The sequence below is a fragment of the Carex rostrata genome, chromosome 31, assembly GCF_964058835.1.
Source record: "Carex rostrata chromosome 31, lpCarRost1.2, whole genome shotgun sequence".
Lineage (NCBI taxonomy): Eukaryota > Viridiplantae > Streptophyta > Magnoliopsida > Poales > Cyperaceae > Carex > Carex rostrata.
In genome coordinates this window covers 5,238,295-5,249,440 of record NC_135948.1, presented here as the reverse complement: position 1 = coordinate 5,249,440, position 11,146 = coordinate 5,238,295, and the positions used below count along the sequence as shown (strand labels likewise).

At 35.5% G+C, this 11,146-nt stretch overlaps 1 protein-coding gene and 1 pseudogene across 3 annotated transcripts; both read left to right on the top strand.

Annotated features, from left to right (window-relative positions):
• Nucleotides 1-1,876: 1,876 nt before the first annotated feature.
• On the top strand, nt 1,877-6,213 carry LOC144547373 (protein IQ-DOMAIN 31-like). 2 transcript variants are annotated; one of them, XM_078295998.1, is made up of 7 exons: nt 1,877-2,167; nt 2,589-2,676; nt 3,269-3,565; nt 3,893-4,081; nt 4,261-4,323; nt 4,617-5,688; nt 5,846-6,213. In XM_078295998.1, exons 2-7 carry the CDS (start codon nt 2,602-2,604, stop codon nt 5,872-5,874), a joined length of 1,725 nt encoding a protein of 574 aa, XP_078152124.1. In that variant the 5' UTR covers nt 1,877-2,167; nt 2,589-2,601; the 3' UTR covers nt 5,875-6,213. The 2 variants fall into 2 exon arrangements, with proteins under 2 accessions (XP_078152124.1, XP_078152125.1); XM_078295999.1 differs by having other exon boundaries at nt 1,885-2,167; nt 2,594-2,676.
• A 690-nt stretch (nt 6,214-6,903) lies between these two features.
• On the top strand, nt 6,904-9,138 carry LOC144547370 (pentatricopeptide repeat-containing protein At1g08070, chloroplastic pseudogene; annotated as a pseudogene). Its single transcript, XR_013509078.1, has one exon. The product of XR_013509078.1 is annotated as a pentatricopeptide repeat-containing protein At1g08070, chloroplastic pseudogene (transcript).
• The last annotated feature ends 2,008 nt before the right edge of the window (nt 9,139-11,146 follow it).

The window sequence follows — 11,146 nt, the reverse complement described above, 5'->3', positions numbered from 1 at the left end:
ACTCAATTCATTTTAAATAGTTGATTTTATTTATTATAATACTTAAATGTAAAAGGTAACCGCATTAAAATAAAACATAAATGATAATTTTATAAATATTACTTTGATTATTATGCGAAACAAACCTTAAAGACTGAAATCCTCAATATATTTACATAGATAGCTGCACTTCCATATAAAATCCCAATGCCCATGAAGAAGTACATTTATAAATGCAAATGCTCCTATTCCACGTCAGACATTTATTCCGAGTCTTAATGAAAAATTTGATCGGACGGTCTAGAATTTGCGTGGAAAGATACAAAGCAATTTTGGAATCATTCGGTAACAAAGAATTAAGGGTTTAAGGAGCGCTAATGAACCAATGTTTAATTGTCTTAAATCTTAATCCGTGGATAAAAATTAAGAAAGCTAAAGGAAGGGGTATGTGTGCCTTAAAGTCTGGACAGAGGATTAAGATTCGGACAAAAGGAAGCTAAATGAGGTATTCTTAATCCGCGCTAAGAAACCGATGTTCGGTAGGATTAAGCGACTAAGAAAGCTAAAGAAAATGAATTAAGTCTTAAGAAGACTTAATTCTTTGTTGTCGAACGGCTCTTTATGCAGAGCACAAAATCACACGCAGAGCTATTTTAATTCTATAGTCAATGACCTCCATGAAGCCAAAACTGCTCTGTTAAAATTCTTTCCCCAAAGGTGCTTAGCTTAAGGGCTTGTTCGGTAGAGGCTTGGGAATAGGAATAGGAATAGGAACGGGAAATTTTGAACTGAAAAATTACTGTTCTCGTGGGAAAAAAAAATTCAGTCTGAGTGAATTTGTTTTTTTCCCACGTGAACAGTAAATGCCGAACAGACCCTAAAAAAGAATTTCAGATAAGATCACCACCACCCAGTCCGGAGCATAATTATTGTATGTCAAATGCAAAAAAATAAAAATAGAACATTGGCGTATAATTAATTAATTAATGTCTCTGTGTAAGCCTTGGTTTAAGCCACTAATAGAGGGACTATTTAATTTAGTGGATACAGTAAAGCCACTAATCTGCTACGATCCTTAGGGAATTGTAGGGTCCTAAAATTTCAAATCCAATCTTTCATTTTTTGAGTTATACGAATCTCTATAGAAGTTATTTTTTTATGCATGAATCTCAAAACCAATGAAAGATTGGATTTGAAATTTTAGGACCCTACAATTCCCTAAGGATCGTAGAAGATTTATTTCCGTTTTACCAAATGGAGCACAGAGCACAAAACAGCGCCAACAAGGATGAGTTGTAATCTTGGGTCTACTACTGTGTCTCCATAGCATTTGATCCCCTCTTTTAGTTTTTCTTTGTTCTCTCCTCTTCATTTTTTTTTATAATGGAGAGGGTCTTTGCCTTACATATTTATTTTTATTTTTATCTTGCTGTTTCAAGTGATTGTTTAAATACTCAATAAAAAAAAAAATCATATTTTTAACGATTTAAATTTTTTCAAACAATTATTATTATTATTATTATTATTATTATTATAATTTTTTGCAAATGTTAGAAAAAAAATGTAATTTGATCTCAAAGTAGCACAACAACACTGTTTTTATAGATATAAAGATTAATAACTATATTTTTTGTGAAGTTCTTTTCGTAAATAATAAAATGCAAATAAATTTTTGAATAAAGTCAAGCTGTAATGTTGTATATTATATTCAGGTGGATTTTTTTTTAACCAAAAACTAAAAATATACAAATCCCGGTTTCATTTCCCAATTTGTGAATTTCTTCAAAAAAAAGTAGGAGACAGGTCTCTCCATTTCAGAATGAAATGGTCGGCTTAGAAAAAAGAAACGGCGAAAATTGTTTGATTTAATTCTAGCATTATATGTGGGCCCCGGGCTGTCCTCCCAGCGCATGCTTTTCTGCAACTCTCTCCCAGTCTCTCAGCCACTCTCTCTGTCTCTGCTTTCTTCCTTTCTCCGCCTCCTCTTTCTCAATTTTTTTTTTTCTTTTCAAATTTTCTATCTCCTCTCTAGATTTCTTTTATCCGTGTTTCCAGATCTCTGTGCTTTACGCTCTCTTTCTCTCTCACAGTCTCACTACTTGGTAGTTTGAGCTTGTGAGAATGGAGTAGAGTGGCGAACTAGGGTTCGGAACCTCACTGCTTCGTCTGGTGGGCTCTCAGATCTAAGGTATCTCTTGTCATTTTAGCAAGATTTTTCGTTTTTACTACCCACATTTGCTTTTTATCGGACAACGGAGCTAGTTTTACTTGGATCTGAATTTTCGTTCTGCTTTGAACTACTATTTCTTCGTTTGGGTAATAAAAAGGAACCTGCTCTTGTATTTGTTGTAAGGATAGTAATACAGCGCCCTGCTGGTTTTTATACCAATTTAACTTGAGAAAAATATCTCTTCAGTTCTATTAAATAACGCTCGTCTCAGGCCATTTTTAAATAAAGTATTTCAGCAATTTGACTTACGTGTAGTACCACTTAGATGTAAAACATGCTTCAAGATTATGTTAGACACATTAATTAGTTTTTTTTTTCTCAAAAGAGTCTGCTTTAGTCATAAAACTATATTAATTTGTTCTTTTCTGGTTGTTTAAAGTTTAGTTTCCAGAATGGGAAAGTCACCAGCTAAGTGGATTAAGACAGTTCTATTTGGGAAGAAATCATCTCGATCCAATTCTACAAAGGTCAGACTTTTTCTTTGATTGAATTAATTATTTGTTGAATTTGCCGGTTTAATGGATCATGTGAAGCTTCTCTTGTATAAAGCTAACTTTGAACCCTGAAAAACCTCAAAATTTCTTGCATACCACTTCTGGGACAAGAATATCTCATATAGGCATGTGAGGATTGGGAATTTGGCATGCATCCTCCCTTGTGATTTGTAGCTGAAATGCCAAAAGAGGAGGGGTAATTAATTATCTTTGGAAAGAGAAAGATAACGGTGGACATATCGAAAGTACTCGTGAGGAAGGGGTGTATGTGATATTTTTTTTTTTTTAAAAAAAAAGGGTTCACACATGGAATTGTTGGTTTTGCATGTTGTGTGATATTACTTCTAAGTTCTTGGGTAAGACATGAAACTAACCCTTAAGTCCAATTCATTTGTAGGGATCAATTTAGAAAGAATTATGTTTTAATAATTAAGTTATTCATTATATGGCAAGCGGCAAGCACATTGACCATAATTTCAAAATCAAATTCTTTTTTTTTCTTTTACTTGAAATATTGAGCTACTATCACCAACCTTATCTTTCACTTTATTCTTTCTAAATGTAGAAAGGTGCAAATGAGAAAGTCAATACTGGAGGGAAGGGGCCTGCTTTTACTGAGACCTCTCCAGTTATATCTGATCCAGTTCTTGTGACAACTCGTAGCAATGAAGCTACTATTCCCGCAGGGGTACAGGAGGAGAACTCTAGAACTCAGGCAGATACTCCTGTCACGCTTCCTGTTACAAATCAAGAAATTGACACACAAAGGGTTGTAGAGCTGGATGCATCAGAGAATCATGAGGAGAAAATCAGAGAAGAGATGGCTGCAGTACGGGCCCAAGCTGCCTTCAGGGGTTATTTGGTAATTATTTAAGTTACTTGGTTTAACATAAAAAACTTTAGTTTGATTTTGAAAATTACAATTAGAGCATATACTCTGAGAGATTTGACTAGATCTTACTTGTAATCTTTTGGTTTGCAGTTTTTGGGTTTCAAATTGCATCATTGAATATTTAACTATGAAAATATTGTACTTGTTTTTGTTCTCTGTAATTTCTTTTTGTAGCTTTGTTTAGACGAATGAAATTGCGATCTCAACTGAGGCTCAATTGAGGTCCATTGCATAATCAACTGTGGTATAGTCCTTAATTCTAGATCATAATATTGGAGTTCTATTATATTGGATTAGGCACGGAGGGCGTTTAAGGCATTAAAGGGGATTATAAGGCTGCAAGCCCTGATTCGAGGCCATCTTGTGAGGAGGCAAGCTGTTGTATCTCTCCGTGCTATATATGCTATTGTCAAGATTCAAGCCCTAGCTCGTGGGAACAGTGTCAGAAGCACAAATAATGGCCTTAATATGCTTACCAAGCTCCAGGTAAACATATAATATGGTTTTTAATGTCATATGAGATCATTCAATATGAATTGCACAACTGATGCCTTTGTACGCTTATATGTCTTTGCACTAATATGGTTTGACTTCGTTTATTTGTTCAAGTGAAGTTATCTACGAACTTCAATAATACAATATTTATTGCTCCTTTTGCTTTTCAGTTTAATAAGAGCTGCTCTGATACGTGGAAGGAGTATGCATCTGGTAATGCATTTGCTCGCAAGGTATACATTTAATGCATCTGTACCCTTGTTCAATTGCATGATAGTCAGATAAAAGGTACCAGTATACTTGTCCGGTTTAGAATGTTTTCTGCGTAATTGAATGGTTAATTGAGGTCTCGTTATCTACTTCTGCACCGGAAAAAAAAACAATGACAGATATCTTTATTCAAGTATTGGCATATACTGCCAGTTGGTGCCTTAAACCGAACTGTATGGTTTAGCTTGCTAGTTAAATTAAGTTGACTAATATAAAATCAATGAAATAACTGATACATTCCTCATATTTGTTCCAGCTTATCTCTTTCCATATGAAGGTCGAGCCTCTACATTTCCAGTATGACGAACGAGACCCGAACTCAGTCTTATCTTGGCTGTCTATGTGGACAGCTGTTAAACCCTGGAAACCATTTTGTCAGCCCAAGAAAACCACTTGCGATGCAAAACCAGTTACCCGCAGGTCCAGCTACGCCATGGAGACCGAATCCGGCAAGCTCAAGCGCAATACCCGCAAAACCCCAGCCAATGTGATTAGTGAATCCTCTCAGACAGGCACTGGTATGAACTCAACTAGGAACCCTAAGAAGTTTTCGGCCCCACCTTCAGAGCCAGCTCAGGAGAGCAGCCCATTGACTGAGCTTGAAAAAGTTAAGCGTAGCCTGAGAAAGGTCTCGAGTTCAGTACAAGATTCATCTGCTGAGATTGAAGCTGAGAGGAATTCCATTTCTGTCCCCGGATCTAATAGCTCTGATATTTCTAATGGGAGTTTAATAGAGAAGGCCAAAAAATACAGCACAGGTGCATTGACTGGTACACTGCCTGAAATCAAACCAAAAAAAGACAGTTCTGTACCAACAGAGTTACAAACTAAGAGAGAGAGAGAAACAGCTGAAATTGTTCAAAATGAGGAAAAAACTGAAATTGAGGGGCAGATTACTAATTTCACAGAGGCCACTGTCTCTTCAGTTGAAGAGAAGCCACTGGAGGAGGTAATTGTATCAAAGGACGAGTCAGAGTCTCCATTTTCTAATGAGAACTACAAAACTACCAAGAGAAGGTCTTCTCTCTCAACAAAACCAGAGTACACTGAGAATAACAACATTTTGGTACAGAATAATTCACCATCTGTTCCAAGTTACATGCAAATGACCGCATCAGCTAAGACGAAGCTCAGGGGCCAGGCTTCACCTCGATTTGGGTCAGATCAGAGCTCAGGTGAGAAGAACGGATCGACCCGGCGCCATTCCCTCCCTACTAGCACCAATAATGGTAAGCTGAGTTCTCATTCACCGCGCACTCAAAGACCGGTACATGCTAAAGGTGGAGCAAAGAATGACAAGTCTATGCACTCTTCTAGAGATGGTGCTGGTAAGTTAGATAATTTAGTTACACAATTATAATATATAGTTAGATTACATGGTGTTATGTGATGTTTACAACTTGGGGAAATTTTTGGGTGTAGTTTCCTGAAAAAAAAAATAGAACTTGCCTCTAATGCTTTTTTGTTAATTTTGTAAATAAGCAGATAAGCCTATTGTGGAATGGAGGCGTTGACTTTTCTCTAAGCAGAAAGAGGAGTTGAAGTTTATCTTTTGATGGTTTATTGCTGTGTTTGTGATGGAAAAAAGATCTATTTATTTCTCTCTTCTTTGTAACTGAGTAGATTGTCTACTTTGTTGTTTTTGATTGGTTGTCTTAATAGATGCTATTTACATCTCTCCCCTAATAGGATTTGTTATGAGCTTTTGTATAGCCCTTTTTGGTTAGTTCGTTTGGTTTTCATTAAAACCCTAGATTAATACCTTTCGGCCAGGATTGCTTGATTGAACTCTTCTAATCTTTATTTAAAACTCATGTTTTGTTTATTAGTGTGCTTTTTTTGTGTTGCGTTAATTCATGTGTTCCTTTTTTGGTATGTAGAAATAGCTGTATTCAAGTAATTTTCTAAGAACTAGTTAAATAAGAAAATAATACTTTTAAAGCTGCTTTCACACAAGCATGTTATATTATTCTTCTGCAAACACACCGATTGAAGGGAATTTCAGTTGTTTAATCAGCTGACCCTTGGTGATGCACAAAAAAATGAAAAAGAAATCAGTGTATGATGTATTTGTGTGTACATCCATTAGGGATGCTTGCTATCCATTTTGTGGGCACAGCATATACGGTAATTATCACATATCAATTGAAAGACAGGTGAAAACTGAAAACTGACTGAAAGTGACCCAAAAGAGATTTCCAAATTGTTCCTTCAAAATTCTTTATTGTTCTCTCTTTGTGAGAAATTACCACAGGATGGATCCAACAAGCAGTCGGATCGGGCCTCCTGAGCAACATAGGCCCATTTAACTACCAGCTTATCTCGCGAATCATGTGTAAAACAGACTTGGCGACTTGGCATTTTTCAACAGAGAACCCCTGCTTTTCAAAAACAGATTGGGAAGATAAAAGATTATAGATCCTCTATTTGCATTTTTCTTGAACGAGAATACTGCGTTCCCTACTCTAACAACCTTGGAGAATTGATGATATTGCAGTTCTCAGGGTCAACTTTTTCTTTGGATTTGGTCTGGAACAAATTTTGTATAGTGTAGTGACAGTGAGTTTGGCATAACCGATCTTGCATAGATCAAACCCGGCAGTTCATAATAATTGGTTTTAAAAGAACTTCCTTTATTTCTTTGCCTCCGAATGATTTTTCATTTGAAATTTAAATTCCGAATACCTAAAATAACAAATGGAGGCTCGTTTGTTCTCTCTCCTCCAATCCACCGTCAAAACAAACCAACTGAAGCAAATCTACGCCGTTCACCTCAAACATAATCTCGACCCAACCCGTCTATTTATGCATCTTGTATCCAACTCCTCTACAATTAGGTACGCACGCCACCTGTTCGACACAATTCCCCAATTAGACCCTGTACTACGTAGCACATTTATTTTATCCTGCTCAAAGCTCTCTTTGCATAGAGAGGTGATTACAACTTTCTTCTCGGCACACAAAAGGAAAACTGAGATATCACATGGCATGATACCTCCTGTTTTAAAAGCGTGTACATCAGTAAATGCAGCAATTGAAGGAAGACAGCTGCATTCGTACATTTTGGTTAATGGGTTTAGTTCACCTGTGTATATTCAAACCTCTCTGATAGATTTCTACGTGAAAAGTGGCGACATGTTATCTGCCCAAAAGTTATTTGATGAATTACCTCAGAAAGACCCGGTATGTACCAACTGCTTGATAAGTGGTTACTCTAGATCAGGCAATTTATTCAAAGCACGAAAACTGTTCGATAAAATGCCTAGGAGAACTGCCTCGACATGGAATTCTATAATTGCGTGTTATGCCCGTATTGGAAACTTTAGAGAGGCTTTTATATTATTCGAACAAATGCAAGTCGAGAAATTTACACCAACCGCCATTACAGTTGTAACGGTTTTGTCATTGTGTGCCAAAGCTGGTGATCTCCAAAATGGATTGCGGATCAGGGACTTAATTGAAACTAATAATGTGCGAAAGGACGTCATTGTAAGAACGGCTTTGATGGAAATGTACATGAAGTGTGGTGCAGTTGTTGAGGCAAGAAACGAGTTTGATCAAATCGAGAATAAAGATGTAGTTGCATGGAGTGCCATGATAGCTGGTTATGCCCAAAATGGGAGGCCCAACAAAGCATTAGAGCTTTTTCAAAGGATGAAAATGCAATATTGCAAGCCTAATGATGTAACTCTTGTAAGTATTTTGTCAGCTTGTGGACAGATTGGTTCAATTGAAATTGGAGAAACCATTGGAAAATATGTGGAAAATCAAAGGAATGCATTTAGTGTGCATGTTGGTTCTGCGCTAATAAATATGTACGCAAAATGCGGGATAATTAACAGAGCACATATGGTGTTTGATAAAATGCCTCACAAAGATGTTGTCACTTGGAACTCCATGATAAGGGCACTTGCACTGAATGGGTTTGCAAAGGATGCAATTCGTTTGTTCGAAAGGATGAAAGAGCAAAATTTCCAGCCGAATGATGTAACCTTTCTTGCAGTGCTAACTGCATGTACCCATGCAGGATTAGTTGACCTAGGGTTGAGAATTTTCAATAGTATCAAATTGGAACATGGTACTGACCCCAAAATCGAGCACTGTTCTTGCGTAGCTGACCTATTTTGTAAGGCGGGGAGACTAGAAGATGCCTATAAAATCATCTCTGAGATGGAAATTGAACCAAATGTAATGATCTGGGGCACACTGTTAAATGCATCTAGGGCTTGTTCTAACATAGAATTAGCTGAAATAGCAGCCAAAAAGTTGTTTATTCTGGAGCCAGAAAATTCTTCTAATTATGTTCTTCTTGCAAATATTTATGCTGATGCTGGAAAGTGGGACAAGGCACATGGAATAAGGGATCTTATGAAGGATAGAAATGTGCAAAAATTGGCTGCTTACAGTTGGATTGAATTGGATGGGGTGGTACACAAGTTTCTAGTGGGAGACGCTAATCATTCCGAGAAAGACGAGATATATGATGTGGCTGATTTGCTGGGCTTACATTTGGAGTGGGATAGCTTTGATCCCTGTCTTGATTTAGAGATGTTCTGATGATTAGTAAGAAAACAATTTCATATTTTGGTAGGATTAGTAAAAAATCAAGAATAGCTCACTAACTCAGGTTAGCATTGTCCATTCAAACGTGTAACAGAGAAAATAATAGCTGCTAACTTGAGTTAGCGTGCTATTCTCACTTCATCCAAACATACCATGGGTTAATTTTTTTTAATAAGGTTAGCTTTCTGTTAAGTTATTGCTTAAAGTATTAGAGCAGGGGATCTTTTGCTCCATCTGTTTTCTGTAGATAAATAGCGGGTATTGCTGTTGTTGTTTTTTCACAAATTTTTTTGCGCCAATTTATCTATATGTATGTTGGAAAAAAAAAAGTAAATAATTTATGTTTGTTTTGAATTAGTTTTAGGTATCACGCACCAAAATAAAGGAGAATTATTTATTTTTAAACGTGCCTGAAACTAGACCAAAACAAAGCATTCGCTCTCCTAGGTCCTCTTTTCTCAGGCTTGGTTTTAATAATATAACAGATATCAGATTTAATCAAATAAACATTGATTATTTAATTTATTCCTGATATCAAATATTGTATAATCTTTTTACATCATAACCAAGGCCGGCCCTGGTGCTGGGCAGCCAGGGCGACCGCCCCGGGCCCCAAAATTTATGGGGCCCCAAAAGAAACAAAAATATATTAAATATATTAAAAAAAATTAATCTCTATATATTAAAAATAAATAAAATATTAGGGTCCAAACTTTGAATATTCAAAGGGTTCAAACTTTTCTATAAATAGGTATGATCTATTGCATATCAATAAAAGTGTATATCAGTATTGTAAATAATGGTATGCGCTTGTTGAACGAACGAGATAATGTCAAGCAATTAATAGGTATGCGGTCGATTAATCAGAATTATGCGGATAATTTTATATTTTCATTAAAATTATGTGTATATATTGATAATTTATTTAAAAAATAATTTATTTAACTCATCAAACTTATCAAATAAACTTAACTTAGTTCTATTATTATAACATAAAACTATGCTTAACAATACACATGCACTTTACATGTGTAAGTAACACATTTATTTAATTAAAAAATAAATTCGAGAATTAAGCATTTTCAAACACTAACAATATATTATTTGAAAGACATGAAACATTTCAACATAAAATCACTAAAGTTAGTTTGTAATAACAACTTAATTTAATATATGAACAAGATGTACTAATTGAAAAAAATTACATCAGTAAGTAAGAAAAATATACGATATATATATAATAGAGGAATTAATCAATTAATTCAAAATAAGTAAGAAGAAAAAACATATATAAAAAAAATTGAATTTTTGAAGAAAAAATATATATAAAAAAATTGAATGTATAGTCAAGCACAAATAAAATTGCAATACATGTTTATAAAACTTATTATCACACAGTTACAGAAAAAAAAACAATGTAAAAATAAATAATCACTGGAATAAACGAAAATAAATGGGAATAAACGGAAAAAAATGGACGATCAAACGAGAATAAACGAAATAATTGGGAATAATCGAGAATAATCGGCCAATTAATCGGAAAAATTCACTAATAGACCTCCGATAAGTGTATTCATAAATGTTTGACAGCCATTAACAATTAAACAGTTATATAATAGGCTGTTAAGCCATTTTTTACAACACAGGTATATATAAATGTTACGTTACGAAACTTTTACAATTAATTTTTAATGATTTAAAGGCAAGAATCGAAAATCGTGCTAACAAAATGGAAGTTTAAACCTTAATTAAGGTTCCCCTAAATAAGTAAATTAAGTATGAATCGAAACCGCGTCGGAATTTTGAAGTTCTGAACCTTTATAGGTCCAGTGCGTCCGCACTGGTGGTGAGTGCGGGTGACTGACCCGCACTGGATTCTGTTTTCCTTGAGTTGTTTTCTGAATTTCTTCTCAGTGCGTCCGCACTGAGAAATTCTGTATTGACTGAATTTTCCAGAATGTGACTAAGTCCTGAGTGCGTCCGCACTGGAGTATTCTTCTGTGTTGATTGAATTTCTTTACAAAATCCGTCTAAGTACTGAGTGCGGGTGACTGACCCGCACTGAAATTGAGTGCGTCCGCATTACGCTCAGACATTTCCCTTGTTCAGTGCCGTTTTCATGAAAATTTGACTAAGTACTGAGTGCGTCCGCACTGGAGTATTCTTTTCTGTGTTTTTCAAGCTGTCAAAATTATGCTAAGTGTTGAGTGCGGGTGATCGACC

What these genes read in the sequence shown, in the direction of transcription:
- LOC144547373 (XM_078295998.1), top strand. Translation starts at nt 2,602, where the DNA reads ATGGGAAAGTCACCAGCTAAGTGGATTAAGACAGTTCTATTTGGGAAG. An exon ending in CTCGATCCAATTCTACAAAG is followed by an intron (nt 2,677 to 3,268) that starts GTCAGACTTTTT and finishes TTCTAAATGTAG; the next exon opens with AAAGGTGCAAATGAGAAAGT. An exon ending in CTCTTCTAGAGATGGTGCTG is followed by an intron (nt 5,689 to 5,845) that starts GTAAGTTAGATA and finishes GTAAATAAGCAG; the next exon opens with ATAAGCCTATTGTGGAATGG.